Genomic DNA, 21,356 nt, shown 5'->3' with positions numbered 1-21,356 from the left:
AATGCAGTGAGGGACAAAGAGCAAATGTACTAAAGACTATTAGGGCCACATTGAGGGGAAGAAAATCAAACATTTCGAGAATAAAGTCATAATATTACGAGAATAACGACAATGTTACTAGAATAAAGTCATAATATTACTAAAATAAAGACAATATTACGAGAATAAAGACATGTTACTAGAATAAAGTCATAACTTTACGAGAAAATAACATGTAAAATTACTACTTTATAGTATTATGACTTTATTCTCGAAATCTCAGATTTTTTTTTTTTCCTCAATGTGGCCCTAATACTCCGTCGTACCGTCGTACCCTAGACCTACAACAATGATAAATAAAATTAAAATGTAAACAAAGAAAGTTATTAATTTCCACAATTTCTTCTGGAGAAGGGCTAAAGAGCTGCATGTGGCTCCGGAGCCGCAGGTTGCAGACCCCTGCTCTAAAGGAACAGGGTTATTATTTGTCGTGCAGAAGCGGATACAAACACAACACCTTTCCATAATAAGACAGATCAGGCAGACAGGAGATTCTCCCGATGTTCGGGAAATACTTTTTATTTCAATAGTCCTCAGTGTTTGTACATTTCTTAAAGACATAATTGGCATCATTATCAAGACTGTAAACCAAACACAGAATGACATGGATTCCTGGTAAAAAGGCACCATTATCAAAATAAAGCAGAAAACTTGTTTTTGCTCTGGAGTGTTTTAAGTGTGAGTGATCATTATTCATGGCATTGCTTCGTTCATGGCTTTGGCTGGAGCTGTTCAAGCGGTAGCTGATATTCAGTCGGATATCTCAGACGTTTCAGATCCTCCTCCACCTGACGCACAGGAAACAAGTCACACAAACAATTAATTCAGCGGGATTTTCAGAAGGCAGTTTGATTTGAGATTCACATTTGTGGTTTTGAGTGAAATGTGTCTCGACAATTATTGCATGGATTGCCATGAAATTTGGTTAAGACATTCATGTTGACCTCAGGGTGAATTATTATAATAACGGGTGAGTCCATAACTATTCATTTAGTGCCCCCACGAGGTTTTGTTTGGTTCATGACAAAATATCTGCCAAATGAATGACATTCCCATCAGCCTTAGCTATACTTTGTGTTTAGTGCTATTATATCTGCTAAACATCAGCATGTTAATATCGTCGTGTGAGCAAGTTAGCAGGCTGATTTTAGCATTTAACTCAAAGCACTAGCCTCAAAGAGCTGCAAGTATGGATTCTTCAGTCTTGTTTGCTAATATACATAGCTGTTATCTTAAGAAACAACAAAAGTTCTTCTTTCATTTTTGCTCTTACATTTAGCACTGAAATAGTTCAATGGTAGCATGTGCAATTTACATGTTCTTCCTACATTTTTCGTAGTCGGTTATTAAGGTAGATAAAGTGTTTGTATCTGTGGGATTGTAAAAACTGAACCAATCAACCAACCTCCGCCAGCTCATCTCTCAGTTCATTGTATTTTTCCACGTTGAATTTCTTCTTGCTGGCCGCCTTATGGAAATAATTCAGGAACTGTCTGTCTTTAGCGTCTGGGTATAAGTAATCCTGAGGGAAAGAATAAAGTGGGATTGCTATTAATGTGGGGAGGAAAAAACGTGTCTGCACACACATGCATAATTTTGTACAAACAGAACCTCAGGTTTAAATAAGTATGTTAAAGGAATAGTAGATGAGAAGAATGATATCACTGTTGTACCAGTCTGTTAAATATGAAATCACAGCAGCTAGAAAGCAGTTAGCTTCACATAAAGACTGGAAACGGGGAGACAAGGAGTCACTGTGGCCAGCCGGTAAATAGTTCAGCACTTTAACCCCACATAAAAACACAAATTGTCTGGTGCTGGTAGGCGGATTTTGTTACCATGAGACAGAACCAGTCTTTCCAGTCTTTATGCTAAGCTAAGCTAACTGCTGCTGGTTGTAGTTTCCTATTTAATGGACGGGACATGGGAGTCGTATCGATCTTCTCATCTAACTCTGCAAAAAAAGTTAATTATCCAAAATGTGAAACTGTTCCTTCATATCAAATCAGTTAAAGTCCACACCTGGAAAAGAACTAAACAGAGGTTTTAGTCTTTTTGACCCTGAGACTTGCCTGTCTGGTAAGGACATAATAGGCGAAGGCTCCAATGCTGGTGGCGTAGGTGATGAAGTAAGTGACGGGCTCGATGACGTCCCATGAATAGACCCACCACGTGAGCCAGGCCAGAGCGCCGCCCTGCACGGATAACAGGGCCATGCCGGTCCAGACGATCCTGGAGCTGTGGAAATCTGCTGTACGGGCCAGCTGGGCTTTCATCTGTCAGGGTTAGGTAAGAATACAAGAAGGGATGGGTTACCAGCCAGCAAAATTAACGGGAAATGTCACCTGTTCGAAACAGTATTTAAATCAGATCTGTCAATGGGATGTAATGAGGGAGAAAGTGAGGTTCAATGGCATACAGATGTTGAGACAGTACCTTCTCCAGAGGTGACAGCTCCTGTTTGAGGTTGTCCAGTCTCTCCAGCAGCTGCCTCTCTTTCAGCAGGTGGTGTTCAGGCAGGTGGAGCGCCGTGTGCAGCAGATGCACAACATGCTTCATATCCTCCAGCTCCATGGCATCCTCACTGGTGCACACTGCTACAGAGGGCACAGCAAGGTGGACGGGGGATGAGAAAGTGAAATGAGTCCTGCCTGGAGAGATAACCGCTGCTATTTTATCTGCAGGCCTGAGTTGTAATTGCGAAAGCAGACAACACGAGGAGCATTTATGACCGGAGAGAAATACGGTGTACCCTTTTCAGGAGCGCAGACATTATAAACGGAATCATTGATGACGAGCTGGAAGTCCTTGTCCAGCAGGGCGTCTATCAGCGTGGTGTTGGCTACAGGCTCTCCATCTGTCAGAAGAGGACAAATACTTTTATTGCTATCATATAACTTTATACTTTTATAGCCCAGAAAAAAAAAAGATCTTGTGACAGACTGCCCAAATAAGCTCAATTAAAACAGAAACTAGAGATAAAAAATGCACGAACACATAATGAAAAGCTAAACAGATCACCTTGCATACACCCATAAAACAAGTGAGTCAATAATTTACAGCCTGCACACAGTTATTCATCACTGCAAAGTTACAGGTATTCAAAAGGAATGAGGCACAAGGGGGGAATAAGGAGGACTCCATGGTTGTATTATATCAAATCTGTGCACCTCCGTTCTAACGAGCCCATTTCCTGAAATGATACAAATCAACCTGTCAGCCTGCCTCAGGTGGTGATATCAGGATACACTTCAGCAGCTTCTGAACAATGTGCCTGCATGAGTTGCATTCAATGACGGTGGTGTAGATGGACAGATTGATTGCTATAGAAAAAAGCATGTTTTTCCAGTCAGGAGAATGTGAGTCACAAACCCGTATTGAAAAAGCACTGCAGGGGCGTTGCATTATGGCCCAACAGGGACAGCTAAAGTACTTTACATCTGCCATTTACACTACATCACCTATTGCAGCGGGATCCTAAGATGATTAAAGGGAAGAAAAGGAATATAAATATTTATTTTGCCGAAAACTATCTTTTTTTTTTTTTTTTTTTCTTATGAAATACTGGATACTTATACCTATACCTATACCTATACTTATACCTATACTTATACCTATACAGGCCTCTAAAAATCCTTCAAATGAAACCACTTCAGATGGAAAAATCTGCGGGCATCATGCCAAACCACTCTGCTGCTCTTCAGCATTCAACTGCAAACACAAAGAAACCTGCCAAACCAGGTGTGCTAGAGAAATGAGTTAAGCCTCAAGAATGTGATCGGTCTGGTGCGTTACGCATGTCGTCTCCTACCCTTGGAGAAAATGGAGGTCTGGGCTCCGGAGTCCTCTCTCTGCAGATCTGCGATCAGGTCTCCCACGCTCATCAGCATGGGTCTGAGGAAGAACAGACACTTCTCATTCCTGGAGGGCAACGGGACCTCCAGAACCAAACGGCCATATTTGTACCTCAAAGACACGTCTGCAACACAAAAGGGGAGGAAAATGATTTTTATGCTATATGTGTTGATGTGCACGGATCATCAAGCCAAGATGACACATTTCATTATTTTTCCCAGCAGGAGTGATTATAAGGTCACAAACGGGGGGGCAGCTGTGTGACATAAAGCAATTCATCATCATGTGGATGTAGGAACTGTATATTACCACTGGAGGGTGCGAGGGTGCTGTAGAAAGGAGCTGGACAATTTCCAAGCAGAGACGGCCTCTGTTGAACCTGAAAAAGAAAAAAAGAAAAAAAAGGAAGGAAGGAAGAAAAGAAAAAACAAAGAGATCATTATCATCTTATTTAGTTTGTTCTCTGCACGGTCTCTGTAAAAGTACATCCCTCCCTTGGTAAACTGTCTGACATTAAAAGAGTAAACAGATCCAGAGCATCCTGAAAAGAACAAAAACAATCCGCCGACATTAATTGAGTTGTTCAGGGCTTTGGTTTTGCTCCGAGTGCTTTTACACTAATACGAGTTTCTTCAATAGCAACAATGGGTGGCTTCTGAAACGCTTTACACTCCCCTCTCTAAATGGTGTGTAATCTGATCTGACCAGATTAGATGTTGATTAAACCAGCTCCTTGTTGCTGATGCACAACTTTCCATTAACTTTTAGGCTACTGCCTTTAATGCTTAAATGAAATGCCAGAGTGTCTCTCAATAAAAAGTACTATTGTACTCTCCCACAGTCCTGATAATAGAAAGAGGGCATCCAAAGGGTACTGCTCATTATTCTAGTCAGCGGGTAGTACTTCTCTGTTCCGTACTTGACATTCTTGGGGTGTCGTCTTTTTTTAGTTTACATGCAAACTCATATTTCTACTCAATATTTAAAGCCACTGGAATGTGCAGGTACTACAAGGCAGCTATTAGCATGAAACCACAAACAAAGAACAATACTGTGTAGTCAGTCAGCTTAATATCTCCAAAAACACAAATGTACTAAATGCAATCATAATAGCAGCATTAATAACAATTATATGTTCAGATTCAGAATAGTAGTGATTCATATTATGTCCTCCAGTTTCCTACTAAAAGCTCTGAGCACTAGCTTCCTGGTGTTTAAACACTTTGGCTGTTTGATCCTAAAAGACAGATTTCCTCCATAGCATCTCCTATTTAGCTCAGAGTCAGAGGGGTCCGACTGACATCTAGGTTTGTGGCAGCTTCTCTCTCCCACCCTTTCGTCCCCCAGCTGGGAATACGTTCGATCAATATCACATTAAAGAGGAATGAGGGAGCCATCCATTTTCACGAGGCTGAGAAAGCAGACAGGCCTTGAGGCACAGCGATGGAGCCAGATGTGCAGAAAGACGTCCCTCACACTCCGCTGGTTAGGAGGTGGGACTTTAACAGGACAATCAACATTCGCATAGAAAATGAGTAACATTACCAGAGGCTTTTGCTTGTGGTAACATGAACCATGAAGACAACACAGCCCATACTGGACTATAGTGGCTGGAGCCAGGAGGTGAAACAGAAAGACACATAGGCAAGCTTGACAATGTTTTTGTTGTCTGGAGATTACATACTAAATTGAAGTGTGCACCACACTGTGAAGGACGACGGGATTTTATAAATACTCCGTCCGAAAAACGGCCAAACAAAGTGATCCCAATGAGACACAATTTAAGCTGTTCAGCTTCAGTGAGATCTCCAGATGTTATTGTACAGCTGAGAGCTGTCACAGAGCTTTACCGCCTACGCTTCAGCACACCGGCTCCCCATGGACAAGGGGAGAAAATGTATTTTTAGGGGATATACGTATATATTCTTCTATACTAGTGAAACAAGCATCCAAAATCATGACAGATAACTTGAAAGAAGTATAAGGCTGCATTCACACCAGATCCGGTGGTGCAGTGAAAATGCAATCCTCCCATTCATTTTGAATGTGGGTAGTGCTTTTGGGCAACCAAACGTCACTCTGTGGTGTCCAATCACGTAACCGGCGATCCAGAGCTGTACAACCCAGCCATGAGGGAACAAAAGACGTTTATCGTCGCAGTCAGTGGGCCGTTAAAGTGACTCTCCCACATCGCCGCACAACCCTGCGGCGGATTGCTGCAACGCCTGATCTGGTGTGACTGCAGCCTACGGTTACCAAGGGATAATGGCTTTTCTCTTTTTTTGAAATACTGTTTTAAGTGGTGATGCAGTACAGAAGGATAGAGTCCTCTCTCCCGGTGTGTGTGTTTTTATATTGTTCATTTTTAGAAAATCAATTAAGAAATAGTTTATGGACAGTTTCCGGCTAATTTGCAAATTAAATACCTGACAGGCCAGCTACTTCATCACAAAAAAAAAAAAATCCATACTCCCATAAAACACTCCCACTTATTGATTTTCTACATTGACCTTATATAGTCAGTGGTTCCCCAACCTGGGGAATATTTTTCTACTCATACTGTATGTATGTAACATTCGATTGACTTCACACTTGACAGGTGTATTGCTGAGGACCCAATGAAGAGCAGTGTTGAATGTCAAGTGGTTTGGATGAGCGGTTTCTAAAGAAAGCTGCAAGCAGCAATACTGGAGGTCAAGCCATCAGTCGAACAGGCACAGTACTAGTATACCTAAGTCCTCGAAAATCGTTCAAATACAACAATCTGAGAAGGACAAATCACTCGCAGTTGAACTGCTCTCGTCCATACTGAGGCCATAACCTGTAACGTGGGGTTGCAAGTAGACACTGCTTTGTTTTAAGGGGTAACAACCAGAGAAATTAAAAGGCACGGCTACCACGGTATAAATAGTTTAGTTGTCAATTATCAAACTATTTTGATATTCGATTACTCGGTTTGAGTCATTTTTTAAGAAAAAAAAAGTCAAAATTCTTTGATTCCAGCTTCTTAAATATGAATATGTTATGGTTTATTTACTCCTATTTGACAGAAAACTGAATATCTTTGAGTTGGGGACAAAAACAAGACATTTGAGGACGTCATCTTGGGCTTTGGGAAACACTGATCGACATTTCCCCCCATTTTATAGACCAAACAACTAATCAATTAATCGAGAAAACAGATAGACAGATTAATCGACATTGAAAATAATGGTTAGTTGTAGTACAGCTGTGCACAACCATGCTTTCCTTTTTACACACTACCAGTGTGTCAAACAGCCTTGAGCAGCATCTTATAAGCCTCCCCCACTGCCATAGCGCCTCATTAAACTGAGTGGTGCAAGCGCTGGCAATGGGTGTATGAGAATAAAACGCCTATAGACCATGTCCATCTCGTCCCGCAGACACTTCACGTCAAAGTGGTTTAACAAGGAGAGAGAGTTGAGCAACATTTGCGCTCACATTGCTAATGTGAGAACAGCAGATCTGGAGCTAAGCATCGAGGGCGAGGGCTGGACTATTTGTCTCCTTGCTGAACATGTGTGCGAGAGAGATCATCGAGGGGGTCAATTCAACGGCTGGCTGAGTCCTGGCGGTTTATATGCTTCGTGCGTACACACCTGTCCCGTTCTAAATCATCAGAACGTGACCACTGTGGCACATAATACAGCCTGAGAGCTGTGAGATGAATAATAGCCCACACGCTGCTGACCCTGTGTTATACTGTCTGCAGCACAATGCATTATAAGTACGTCTCTCGCCTACATGTGGCAGTTACAAATGACCTTACGCAGCACTACAATAACATTAAGGAACAATTTGGCAACATGTAAGTTTATAGCAAACACACTCTCTACACATTCAAGGGGAGAAGTGTTATGCGACAGATGACCCTTTGAGTTGAGTGTTTTATTACTGAAGAGCAGCGGACAAGCGCCCTGGCCTCATTACACTCCATGACGGACACATAAGGAGCAAGTGCACTAATACTTTTTATGTGCCTGGTGGGGACAATCTGACTGCTAAGTGCTTCGTACTTACTGGCAACCAATAAAGAGAATCTTTTATTATTCAAGTGGGTCTATAGCACAGCAGTGCTTTGACCTACATGCAAACGTCAGCACTAGAGCTGCCAACGATTTATTGATTAGTTGTCAACTATTAAATGAATCGCCAACTACGATTTGAGTAACTTTTAAGAAAAAAACATCTCTGATACCAGCTTCTTAAATGCGAATATTTTCTGGTTTCTTTACTCCGCTATGACAGTAAACTGAATATCTTTGAGTTGTGGACAAAACAAGACATTTGAGGACGTCATCTTGGGTGCAGGATCATGCTAGTGCAGCTAAGCTGAATATCACTTGTCTTGCAGGTATTTGGTCATAAACCAAAGTGCTGAACAAATTAAAATCTGGACTTAGTATAAAATTCAGGCAATTAAATGTTATGGCAATCCATCTAATAGAGTGCTGCAGGGGTGACATATTTTTGTAGGCCGACCAGGAAGTTAGAATCGCCCTGGTTCCCTCGACAACAAGCCAATCGAATTTTTCCGTTGGGTTTTGGATTATTGCAGAAAATAAGCTCTGCGGCAAACAAACGTTTATGATACTTCCATGTTTTGATCAGCAAGATAATCTTCACAAATGAACACCCCCTTGAACACCGCGGTCACATGAGCCCGAGTATACACAAGGAGGCTGTAAAGGCAGACGTGTCGGCATGATGATGTTTAGTTACTGTAGTCTCATTTAGCCACTTGTTAGCAACCGCCTTTTTTAAGACACGTAAAAGCTTCAAAATTCAAGAGTGGGATATTTACTGATGTATTTTATTTGAAATATTTCATTCTGGAGTAAAGTGTTGGTCCAACCAAGAGCCCTGCATCTAATGGTGCTTGAAATAACACAGTAGGTGGGTGAAATGAAAGGAAAAGTATTGTTAATCATTCATCCCTTTCTATTGCTTATTCACTTACATAAGACTCATCAGTGCAGGCACTGACCAAGATTATGTTAACATAAAATCCAGAAGTGATAGTGATAATAGTAATATTGATCCTATTAAGAGACATTGAGGTCATACTCCTTTTATGCTGAGATTTTTTTTTCGCATGATGATTATTCAATAAATTGTACCCGTTTAGACATGCGAGATGTGAGGTTGATAGGCATGCCCACTTTATGATAATCACATGCAGTTTTGAGGCAAGTCATAGTCAAGTCAGCACACTGACAGCTGTTGTTGCCTGTTGGGCTGGAGTTTGCCATGTTATGATTTGAGCATATTTGTTTATGCTAAATGCAGTAACTGTGAGGGTTTCTGGACAATATTTGTTAATGATTTGTGTTCTTAATTGATTTCCAATAATAAATATAGCATATTTGCCCACTCCCGTGTTGATAAGAGTATTAAATACTTGACAAATCTCCCTTTAAGGTACATTTTGAACAGATACAAAATGTGCGATTAATTTGCAATTAACGCGATTAACTATGGACAATCATGCGATTAATCAAGATTAAATATTTGAATCGATTGACAGCCCTACAGGTAGACAGAGATTACAAGCTTTGCACCCAAATGCAAGAAAGGTCAGCTAGTGTGTTGGAGGGCTACCAATAATGGAGTAAATTAAAAATGTCCAACCTCAGTGCTATATATATATATATATATATATATATATATATGATCTCTGGTTTCATTGGGGCTACTCCCAAGCAGAGAGGCAGACACACCCATAGATTATTAAACACATGCAAACACTGCAGGTTAAAGAATGCCTGAACAAGCCCATACACAGCAAACACAAACCGATCACGCCCCATGTGATCATGCCAATGTCTCAAGACTCGAACACAGCCTGCAGGAAGGAGCGTCACCACTCGCTTCTCAATTCAACATTTGTTTGCTTATCAAAACAAAACACACTTTCTAATTACACCGCCAATCAATATTCAGAATGCAGGGCGGTCGCTGTTTATCCATTGTCCTTCACACATTTCAGGAGTCAGTTTGGAGCTGCAGGGAACAACGCTGCGCACCTGCTCCTCAAATCATTTCCTCCAACTGTTCTTTATGGGCACAATCAGCTAGCTGAAGGAATATTTACCCCTTGAGCAATACGTTTTCTTATTTATGCCACGCCAACAGGGAGAGAGGAACGAGAGAAGCCTGAGCAATATGGTGCCAAACTGCCATCTCCCTCTTCTGCAGTGAAGCAGGCCCGGCGCTTCTCCGCTCCAGCAATGATCGGGGTTATCACGGTGACAAGCAGCCTCATTTTCTCTGCAGTCTCCCAGCAGGTTGCTCCATTATGAATCCTGTCACAAATGGCCTGTTGCATCAAGACTTCCTAAAGATATCTCCTCCCACTCTCGTCAAGGGTTTGACACCACCAAGGGGAGAGAAAGTGGCTTTTCCGCGCACACACACACACTTGATAATAAGGTAACGACTTATAATATCTTGCAGGCACGACTTGTAGCAGGAGGAAAGGAAAATGTGTGAGGGTGATAAACAGCCTAAAAGGCTGGGGTAAAAAATGAAGGCTGCCAAGAAGAGAAATTGAATCACTGTACCGTGAAAATGATTTGCATTGAAGCATTTGTCTTGCGCTATCCAGTTACTGATGCAGTCGGGTTAGGAGGACAAAGAGGAAATACATGTACAGCGGGATGAAGATGACTGTAGTATGATGGCATGAAGGTGGTGGAAAGACAGGGTTTGTGTTTATACAGCGCTTTGCATGCCAATACGACAAATAAGATGTTTGGTCAAATCAAACCGTAAAACAGACGGTAAAAAAAAAATGTCAAAATAACAATTCATCGAGGGATTAAAAAGGAAAACCGTGGATACACAGTATGACTCCAAATCGAATGCCAGATTTAATGAATTCAATTCATGTTGGGAATGTGAAGATGGCCTTTAGTCAAGCAGGTCCAACAAGATCCTGACCGCTTTCCAAATAGTTATTCAGCCATGAGCAGAGGGTTTCAAAGACCTTCTCAGCTGTGTCTTCACTACAACCAGGACGGATGCAGGATGACAAGGAGGGGCAAGACTTTAATTTGTCTATACCGTACACCACAGGTTGCGTTGGTTCAGGGGGCTCACTGAACCAACCTTGTGGCCGTAGCCAACAATGCATGTAAGGATTTAAATATTATCTAGGCTATATTTTTTACAATAACACAGAATAAGAAACCAACAAGATAACTTTTATGGTCTTTTTATTTACCTTGAGTAGGGATGCTCATTTTGAAAAATGTTCTTAACCGATAACCGACCCTCGTTAACCGATTATTAACCGTTAACCGACAACATTTGTGCCTCTCGCCAGCTGCAGTGTATGAGCACAACAGACAACTGAGTCCCCAGTTCACCGTCCGGGAGCGTTAACTTAGCAGCCACGCTGCTGCGTGTAGTGATGCGGTCATTCGGCCACTTTCCGAGTGGCCGCATGTCTCCATCGAAAAGTCTCCATCGCACATTTCGTTTAGTTTAGCAGGGTGTCAGCTGTGTGTCTGCCCGGTGTGACGATAGCGATTGTCGCACGGCTTTTTAATTGATTATAAATATTTCTTTTAACCGCTTTAACCGATAGCGTTAATCGGTTCAAATGCTTAATGTTTGTTAACGGTTAATTATGAACATCCCTAACCTGGAGGAGATCCCAATACACTACAGAACTCTCTGTGTTTTAACACAATCTAAGGTTCATATTAGGCTTGACGCCATGGGGAAGGTCAACGAGCCTGCGAGGCTCATCTCTGGAGAAACTCTAGCTGGGATCTGTATCTGGTTTACTGTGGGGTTTAGAGGTTTGTGCGAGTTTGGTTTTTCTATTTCTTTTCTGGCAGAAAAGCACTTGCAAGGTGCTGGGGAGCGATTCATCCACGGTGATGACACCAGCGCTGTTCTGAAAAGTTCAGCGATTTTCAAATAGAAGAGCTCGGCTGCACAAAAAAAGTCGGAGCACTCTGAAAAAAGACGCTGGGTGCAGTGCTTTTTCTCTGGCCCCATACGCTCTCTCCTCATTGGGAACAACTGAAAGATGCTGGTGCTCCCAAAAAAGAAATAATTTTGGTGTAAAAAGAGCCTCTGTTGTACACATTACATTTCCTCTTGATTTTTTTTTTGTGAACCTCCAACCTTAAAGTTCAAACTGCACCTATGTACCATACTTATATGAGTAGGACTTTTACTCTTACGGTAGTCAAACTCACCAGATGTAGACGGTGGGTATAAGCGGCCGCGTATCTCATGACCCCTTCTGCTAACTATCTATTTTTCAAGGGCGCCGTTGCTGCATCTTGTGCTTTTCGCTGCCCAAGATGTGGGCTTGGCTCAAGCATTTTTTCCCTCAATATCAGAATGATAATAGTGCCAGACCTTTCTTTAGCGCTGACACAGCACTGTGGAGATAGGGCTGGCTATGCAGGACTACTACTCAGCCAAAATACTCCACCCTTAAATCAGCAAACAGTTCTTTACCCTGCAGCCTAGCTTCACACAATGAAGGAGCTGAATACTAAAAAGAGAGGGACACTGACTTAGGAATCCATGTGGTGGTTGCAAAAGTCAGATTTAAACAGAGCAAAAACAACTCTTCCAAAGAAAAAAAAAAAAAAAAAAAACTTCCAGTCCTGATTTAAAATACAAAGCTGTCACAAAAACTTTGCCTCTGCTAACTTTGGTGACTCATTTTCCGCCTTTGGTCACACATAGCTGAGCAATGCCTCATCACAAGGTCACGCAAGGGCAGGAAGTGCACTCCATGGATACCTAGTTTGTTGGATTAAAAACAACCTTGAACTCACTCAATAGGCAAAGTGTAAGGCAAAAGTCTGCAAATGAATTCACTTGTCTTGTTTCACTGTTAAGACTCTCTAGGATTCCTCGGTCCTATGAACACACTTACATACCAAGATGACACACTGATTTATACCGTCTATGCGCATTTCTACAAGGAATCAATAATGACTTGGCTCAAGCAGATTGCGAGTCTAAGCTTTAAAGCTTGTGCCAGACAAAAGACATCCAAATGTCTCTGGGTGATGCTCAGGAAACACATTAAACTTTTATACTATACTCCGAGAGTTGCATAACAGTTTCTTACTGTCATTTTGAAGTTTTGAGAAAGACTGAAGAAGAACTCACACCTGGTATTACCTTGTGATCTGTATCTAGAGACGAGTACAGTTACTCCAAAAAAAGGACAGAGCTGTATTTGCCATTATATCTGGTATTAATACGTGTTCTTGTTATCTCAATACGCAATTTGCAGATTGACTTGCTTGGGCAGATTGACTCATTAATAAACATGGAATGTCTCTCAGTCAAGTCAAGGGAAGCAAGTATTGACTGACCCTACTTAGTGTTCATGTGTAGAGGAGAGGGGCTTGTCTATGTGCTGTATGCCAGTCCTGCTTGAGACAGGAGGAAGAGGCAGAGTTAAGGCACCTTTTACCTTGTTGGGCAGATGTGTTTAAACTTTATTGATTGCATTCACAGCGGGCTCCGATCCGATTACACTGCGAGTCAGACCACCTCCGCGTGTGTTATATATATCTGATAGCATTCCAACTGTGATGGGTTCTGCATTCATACACTTTGCGTTAACATGCATTTTTCCCTTATCTGTGTAATCTGCATGTTTTTTTCCCAGCATTTTTCATCTTTACTGGACAGCTGATAGTAGAGAAGCAGCCAGGAAACAAGAGGGGAGAATGACATGCAACAAAAGTCCCCAGCTGGAATCAAACTGGGGACGCTGTGGTTATAGGACATGCTTCTTGACCCAGATCACATGTTAATACCAGGTGTAAATGGAGTCTCTGCTACACTAATTCCCCCCACTACAACTCTGCTGAGGAATTTGAAGCAGCACCTTGACATCTACAGAGTGAAACACAAGTCTGAAAGACTCCCTACGGGTGATGTCCACATGCTTCTTCCAGGGGTTCATTTCTATTCTATTCTTGTGGATGCTGCCCTACTAAAGAACAGCCTCTAGGCCAGGCATATCCCATCCTGATACTGAGAGACCGGCAGTCAGGCTTGCTGGAATGAAACCTCTTCCATCTTGCATTATAATGCCGCGCCACACGGTGAGGTGCAGCAGATGGAGCCAGCTGTCAGACTGAAATGTCAGTGACAAAGGCATTCTTGTACCAGCTGTCTTGATGTTTCGGGGTTTACGATTTCTCTGGAATTTGTCTCTATTACAGGCATATATGTTCTTATATTTTAGTGTACAAATATATAAATGTATATGTGAAGTAATGACCATAACATAATGATTCGGTCCTGTTGTTTTCACAATGTGCAGCGTTGTCACTCCATGCTTAAAAGGAACTGAGTTATATTTTGGAAAATAGGCTGGTTTGCAATCACACCCGCAATCAAATGAAGTGATCCATATCAATCATGTCTGTGCATGCAAAGCAAAGGTACAGTATGTTGGGTGAGTATACTGCTGCTGCTACTCCCTACCTCTGTCAAACATGGAAACAATATGCCTTTCAACAACTCCAGAGGTGTATGTTTCACCTGTTGTGTGTTCCAATACCCATACTACTATACTATTTAGTATGCCAGAACAAGATTAACTATGTCCCAATACATTCAAATGCAGTATGCCAAAAATACCAGGATGTACCGCTACATCCGTTCACATTTTGCAGTTTGTAAACCAGCATGCTATTCTGACCCACAATCCTCTGCGCAGCGTATATATGAGCAAGAGGGTCAAAGTTCAAGGTGCAATGCTATGACAAAGTAGTATATCCCAATTGTATGCATACTGCATGCTACAGTACATACTTTGTAAGGGCAGCTGCAGTATGTACTAAAAATAAAAAAGTATGCAATTTGGAACGCAGCCGTTGTCTCTTGTAACAGCACCCAGCCGGGTAGTCACCAACACATCCAGGAGTCACAGGGGTTTTGTTCAGAGCACAGTTATGACAGTGCACAAACCTGGCAACCCACTATGAAAACAGGAATCTTAACATCACATAAAGAGTCATTGTGCACAGTGATTTGCAGAATGAGTCCCAAATTACAACTGATCCTAAAACTATTGCATCTCTTTTTAGGAGATATTGTTGGATACAAAGGAGATAGCCTACTGTAGTTAGAAAGCTTTGGGCATGCTGATTGTCATGTCTTCCCTTCATCCTGTTTAGCCTCCTGAAGCTTTCAACACTGGATTCACAGAGATTAAACTGATATTGATCTTCTCATCTGACTCAGGACAAAAATGCAAACAAGTGTGTTTCCCAAAATGTCAAACTGTTCCTTTTATGTGTTACTAGGCAGTGACTGGTGGACGCAGGTCTCTCAAATGTCTCTCAGCACTCCTGCCCTGCTTAGTATTAGACAAGATCCATCATATAATACCTGTAGAGCATGGGGAGTGTAGAAAATAAGAACATTATCCGACAGCACCATCACTCACCGGCATAAAAGACAAAACTCCCTAAAGCTCCGCTCATAAAAGTGAATATGTTTGCCTCCATAATACTTCCTAAGTGGCAATCTTCTGATATGAATATGATCTTTAGTGCTGACGGCGCTATAAAAATGACAGCAGATGTTGCTGGAGGTTTTATCTCCTGCGGACTCTCAGTGGATGATGTCTCATTTTACAATCTTTTAAATGAAATGTGACATAAATGACACCTTACCCGACTACGGTACCGCAAGAGCGCTCGATACTCAACTAATGTCGACTTGCACTGACTTTGGTTGTTTAAAGTTGCTGTTATGCGGGGGTATAGAAGCAGTGAAATAGCAAACATCTGTTAAGTCAAAATCAGAGGAAATGCATTTTCAGTTGCTTATCCTCAACCTCTGGAGACAGTGATCCCCGCTATTTCACTGGCTAATACTGCTTCCTAGATTATCTCATATAAACTTGCTCTCTGATTCCTAAAACTGGTTTTGTTTGCAGCAGTATTCGTATATAGTCTGTCTTGTCAATGGCTCTCTTGTAACAGGCGTTGTACCAGCCTGTTCAAAACAAACTGTGCTGCAGCCACTCCTTTAAAAACACACTCTTGAAACTTTTTGATCAACCTGGGTCAGGACATTACATAGGATCAAATCAGCCTGTTTGATTACAGGACTTTTATCCTGTCTGTAGGTTATGGGGGGCATCTTGGTGGTGTAGGGGTTAAAGACGCTGACCCTGTTATTGCAGGGACCCTTGTTGCATTAGGGCTGGGATGATTCACCTATCTCCCGATTCGATACTATCACGATACTTGGGTGCCGATTCGACATGTATTGCGATTTTACAAGTATTGCGATTCGATATTGCGATTTATTGCGATTTTTGGTCACTTTTTTAACACTAGACCATGGGAAAAAGTTGAATCATACACTTCTAGGGACTTCTACTTTAGAAAATATCTAAATTAATAGAGTAAAAATGTTTGATTTTCAGCAGGTATGTAGTCAGAGATGTCCTGAAGTCAAATATATCAGTCTTTGTCAGGGATTATTTATTAAACTTTTTAGAGCAGCCCAAAAAAAAAAAGAATAAAAACATTTCCCTCACAAATTAGTGGTATTTTCTTATTAATTGATAAGGGTAGAGTAATGTTTTATACTTTTTGTGAATATAATCCAATCAATCTTATTTCCATATATGTATTTTGTATGTACAGATCCCTTTGTTAACACCTTATTCTGAAAACGGGATGTAGTCACACGTGTATACTTCCGCTAACTTCATCGGGACCGTTTGAATGCATTTAACATAAATGTCAGTATATGGGTGCTCTACAGTTGTAGCGTCGGCTGATTTGACCACGGAGATGCGAGTGACAGCTTGCTTGACCGAACGATACCGCAATACGATAACGTTTCCTGTCCATGACCGAGATGGCATGCAGCTTTAGCCGTAATGTCTAGCTCTGCTTTTCCTGGTAATGTGTCAAACCCAAAGTGTTTCCATAATTTACTGTCTGTGTAGTGTTTACCACGTTTGGACTTAAAATTTGACGGTACAGGTCGTATCCACGCCGAACCTCCGCCGTTTACTACTTTTTTGTTTCGGCTCGTTGCTACCGACTGCGGTTTGTTTTGGTTGGCGGATACGGAACGGATATGATGTTCCAATATTCAGACTAGAACAATAAAAGCGGTAACTTACTTCTACCTCCGCATAGACTCAAATGAAGCAAATATATTGATTCTGGCATTAAAAAATAGATTTCAAAATCGTAAAAAAAAGGTGCTGACAATGTAATTGCAGGGACCCTTGTTGCATGTATTCAAGCAGGCTAAATACACTGCTTCTGCTGTACTGTCAGATGCTAAAAGAGGGGAACAGCACAACATAGAAGAAGTGACCTCAACCATGTTATGTTGGAACATGCTGAGCATACTGATGAGTAGGACCAGGTCTGTTTCTTGAAACAATGGCTGCGTTCAGTGTGTCTTTACCCTTTGAGGTTCAAATTGGGTTAGCTGATCCGTGAGCAGCTGCAGGACGACTTTCCCTACAGCATGTCATTTGAAAAGCGGAACACTGCAGCTGCGATTTTATATATGATCCAGTCTAAAAATAGAACTCATCTTAGTCATTCTTGCATGCAGGAGTGACTCATGGCAGCGTGCCCATGTTTTTTTCCTCAATCCCATAAACTGTCTGTCAATATTCACTCAGTATGGAGACCATCATGGCGTTTAGCAATACAGTATAGGCCCTGTTTTTCCTGCACTGGCAGAGATAAGGGGTGTCCGCTTGGGATCAGCCTGCTCACGACTTAGCTGACCTCTGCAATTTTTTTTGCAATGGATGATAAAATGGGTAATAAAATACACATTTAACTGGCCAATTTCACAGTTCATTAATGAAATAAGTGAGTAAAACTACACCACAGAAACCTCTTGGTGATGCTCTGATGCCATGTGGGGTTTCAAAACTGTGCATTCATCAATTTGTGCAGACAGACATTTACCATTTGACTATGGCTTGGCCATGATGATCAGTGTTGAACTATATATATATATATATATATATATATACAGACAAGCTTGATGATGCACAATTCCAGCGTATGATACAATAAACATTTGACCTTTATGCTGAACGTACCTACAGCTGCAGAGTATAGCAATGTAAGTGGTCTCTCTTGGGATTGTGAAGGGCAAGGACAGTCTCTACTTAAAGTTTGGAAGTATATTTAGCAGCGTTATCACGGTCTCTTTCTCCACGAACGGCTTCCTCTAAGGAGTAATTTAATGAGCACTGCTCTAGTGATGAGATAATGTACAGTAATGGCCACGATGGCTTGATCAGTCACGTCTCTAAACCCCCCTGTAGAGCTAGGTAATGGTACTTGAATTATCTATTTGTTATTCTATAAGTCCTGGATGACAATTACAGGAACACACAGAAATAGAGAGGAGTTAGTGACAGACAGAGGCAGAGAGAGATTTTGATTCCCTCTCTGACCAAAATAAAACACAACATCTACTTGGAGAAAATAGTGTCAGCTGCAGGATATGTCAGTGCATGTCACAGCCTAAGAGACAACCACAACAACAACACATAATAGATTTAACTCACACTCTGCCTTTTATTTACTCCTCTACTTCATTTTTTTTTTTTTACATTTATCCTTTGATATTGCAATATATTGTTATTAATTGTTTTTTCTTTGTTTGTTTGTTTTATTGACACAACAAACATTAATTACTTCTTTATTGTGTTCTTCCATTTACATGCATGTTCTTTTTAAATATCTATATATTGTAATTTGCTTAATGAATTGTATATATGTTTTTTTGGTTCTTTTTTGTTTATTTATTATTGAATTGACGCTTTGGCAATATTGTTCACCTGACAGTCATGCCAATAAAGCAAATTTAATTGAAAAAAAAATTTAATTGAGTTGTCTTTCTCAATAGTTTAAATACCTCCAGTAGGGGGGAATGTGATCATATTCAAACACAAGTAAAAAACATTTTTGATGTAAGTTTAGTTTGTAAGTTTACATCTGATTTGACAGCTCAAGAAGCCTGATGTTACATAAAATAGGGTGTTAAAAAAGAGAAATCCTTCTTTGGACACCATCAAATGATTAAAGTTAGCTATTCAAATCCACCACATTACACCAAAGTACACCGTGTTGCGTTCACAGAAAGCAGGAAACCAGAGCTTTCTTAGTTAACTAGTTGCACTGTGTTGTAAACGTTAGCAAACCTACGACGAATTATTCATTTTACTTATTCATTTAACCTTTATTTAACCAGGTTAGTCCCATTGAGATGAAGAACCTCTTTTCCAAGGGAGACCTTTAGCCAAGACGGTCAGCAGCAAGAACACAAAGTTGCAGACACAAATAGAGATATCAAATACAATTCACAAACACTAAAAGCACTAACATTTGCATTAAAAGAGAACTATCTAAAACACAAATGGGGGGACAAAAATGAACTTTTCTGGGAGCCAGCTGTACAACAAGGGAGCTAAACACATTGGCATGCCATAGAGTCTGCTTCTAACGCCTTCATTTTAGATTTAAACACATTTAATGATACCAGATACTTGATTTTTAGGTCATTTTGGAGCAAATTCCAGGCTGCAGAATATGCAAAAGCCCTTTTCCCCAATTTGTGTCTGAGCTTTTGACACAGAGATCACAACGAGGTCCTGTGAACGCAGTGAATACTGTATTAAACACACTTCAGTAGTGTGAAAGCAGAGCCAGACCCAGAATCACCTTATGTATGAGGATGGGAGAGCCTACGGGTAAAGTAATTAGCTAAAGGATGCATTTACCTGCTGTAGAAACGTAACCGGACGGGTGTTTTTCAGTCCGCAGCAGTGGAGAGGCTGAATACTTCCCAAAAGTCTCGCCGTAACTTTGGCGACCATCCGCACCGAAGCCATCGTCCGCCGTTAGTCCGCCGTTAGTCAGCCGTTAACCGTGTTCAGCTGAGCCGAAGGGGCATAACCGGGGAGAGATACTTCCACAATACGAGCCTCGGAAGAGCCTATGTTGTCTGTGTAAATATAAACAGAGGAGACTGCCTGATAGCTGCGGGACAGAGGGAGGAACAGCCCCGCCTGAGCTGCATACCACTTCCTCCTCCGAGCAACATGAACAACCCTGACACACTCCGCTTCCTTTTCCCCCTTTTCTTCCTCGTTGGTATGTTTTACATGAAGCAGCCGACAGGGAGCAGCTGAACGTCCCAACCAACACATCCAATACACCACACCCCAACTATATATAGTGTTAATACGCATGCATTAGACATGTAGTTATCATAACAAGGCTGGCCCCCTGGCAGGCTGGAGGACCCTCAGAGAGGTCAGGGGGGATGCAAACCCCCTCTGACCTGGGGAGAACTAGTGATGTGTTGGTCGTGAACGAGCCGGTTCAAAGAGCCGGCTCTTTTAAAGGGACTATTTGTAACTTTCAGAAATGCTTGTTAACAGCGACACCTGTGGCCGGTAAGTCAACGAAAGTCAGCGTCGGGCTCGCGCTTGCTCGCTCTACATAGACATGAACAAGCATCGCTCAAAACAGTGAGGTGACACACGTCAGCTACAACCACAATATCACTCTATATTTCACCTGCTTGGCAGTAATGTTAGCTGACCAGACGAAGGTCTCTCCATGAATCAATGCTGATCCTAGTGTTGGCTTTTCCTGCTTCAGCCCCGCTGCTTCAGCCTCCGGGGCAGGAAGAGAAACGTTATCGTCTCCGACCGCGGCCGGAGTGAATAGGGAGAAACCGGAGTTTTGGTCGGAGACGGTAACGTTTCTCGCTGCAGAGCCCCGTCACTTCACAAGACTTGGGAAACCTCTGTTGGTCTGGAGGAGCTGCAGCATTTATTTCTGCAAAAAACGTCCACTGTACATTCACTAGATATTCTCAGAGCTAAACTAACTCTTCTGCAGTGTGTAGTGTGCGCGCATGAACGTGAGGTGGAGCGAGAACGAGCACGTTGTGTGAGTGAAGACAAGCAGGCAGGCAGAGGAGCGGTCTGAACAGCGTAACCACATGCGAGCGCGCATGGGAAACCGACCCGGTAGATATATACGTGTAAAAAGTTACAAACAGTCCCTTTAATTCAAGGTAGAATGATAGGACGATCCTCTCCGCGCTACGGGCACTCCATGCACTGACTGTGACTGAATGTTGTGTTATTGACGTCTGTGCGACCAATCAGGTGATGACAGACAAGTATCATACCATCAGTGTGGTGCGCAAATAGCAGACAAGATGAGTGACAGTCGGAAACGAAGCAGCATGTAAAATTAAGGTATTCTGGAAATTATAAGGTTTAGTATAATTATATTGAATAATTTAAGCGATATGTATCTACACATACTAATCATAGGTCAAAAAAGCGCTAAATTTGGCTGAATTATAAAAGGCAGAAGTGGTAAAATGAAGAGCTGTTTGGGAGCCGAAAGAGCCGG

At 41.7% G+C, this 21,356-nt stretch overlaps 1 protein-coding gene across 2 annotated transcripts; it reads right to left on the bottom strand.

The window, feature by feature from the left end:
• Positions 1–526: 526 nt before the first annotated feature.
• On the bottom strand, positions 527–20,240 carry LOC141764284 (calcium uniporter protein, mitochondrial-like). Of its 2 annotated transcripts, none has more exons than XM_074629354.1 (8): positions 19,703–20,240; positions 4,204–4,273; positions 3,851–4,018; positions 2,792–2,896; positions 2,476–2,633; positions 2,112–2,315; positions 1,445–1,561; positions 527–827 (listed from the first exon to the last, which is right to left on the bottom strand). In XM_074629354.1, the coding sequence occupies exons 1-8, from the start codon at positions 19,811–19,813 to the stop codon at positions 750–752; spliced, it is 1,011 nt and encodes a 336-aa protein (XP_074485455.1). In that variant the 5' UTR covers positions 19,814–20,240; the 3' UTR covers positions 527–749. The 2 variants fall into 2 exon arrangements, with proteins under 2 accessions (XP_074485455.1, XP_074485454.1); XM_074629353.1 differs by having other exon boundaries at positions 2,476–2,636; positions 19,703–20,236.
• Between the last annotated feature and the right edge of the window lie 1,116 nt (positions 20,241–21,356).

This window comes from Sebastes fasciatus, chromosome 3 (assembly GCF_043250625.1).
Source record: "Sebastes fasciatus isolate fSebFas1 chromosome 3, fSebFas1.pri, whole genome shotgun sequence".
Lineage (NCBI taxonomy): Eukaryota > Metazoa > Chordata > Actinopteri > Perciformes > Sebastidae > Sebastes > Sebastes fasciatus.
Note: the sequence above shows the minus strand (reverse complement) of the source record. Positions and strands in the feature narration are given on the sequence as shown.

Bases quoted from the DNA above. Each gene is read 5' to 3' on its own strand.
- LOC141764284 (XM_074629353.1), bottom strand. From the start codon at position 19,813: ATGGCTTCGGTGCGGATGGTCGCCAAAGTTACGGCGAGACTTTTGGGA. The intron at 2,637-2,791 runs GTACACCGTATT...TGCCCTCTGTAG, and splicing joins TGTCTGCGCTCCTGAAAAGG to CAGTGTGCACCAGTGAGGAT. The intron at 1,562-2,111 runs GCAAGTCTCAGG...TCTTTCCCTCAG, and splicing joins ATTATGTCCTTACCAGACAG to GATTACTTATACCCAGACGC.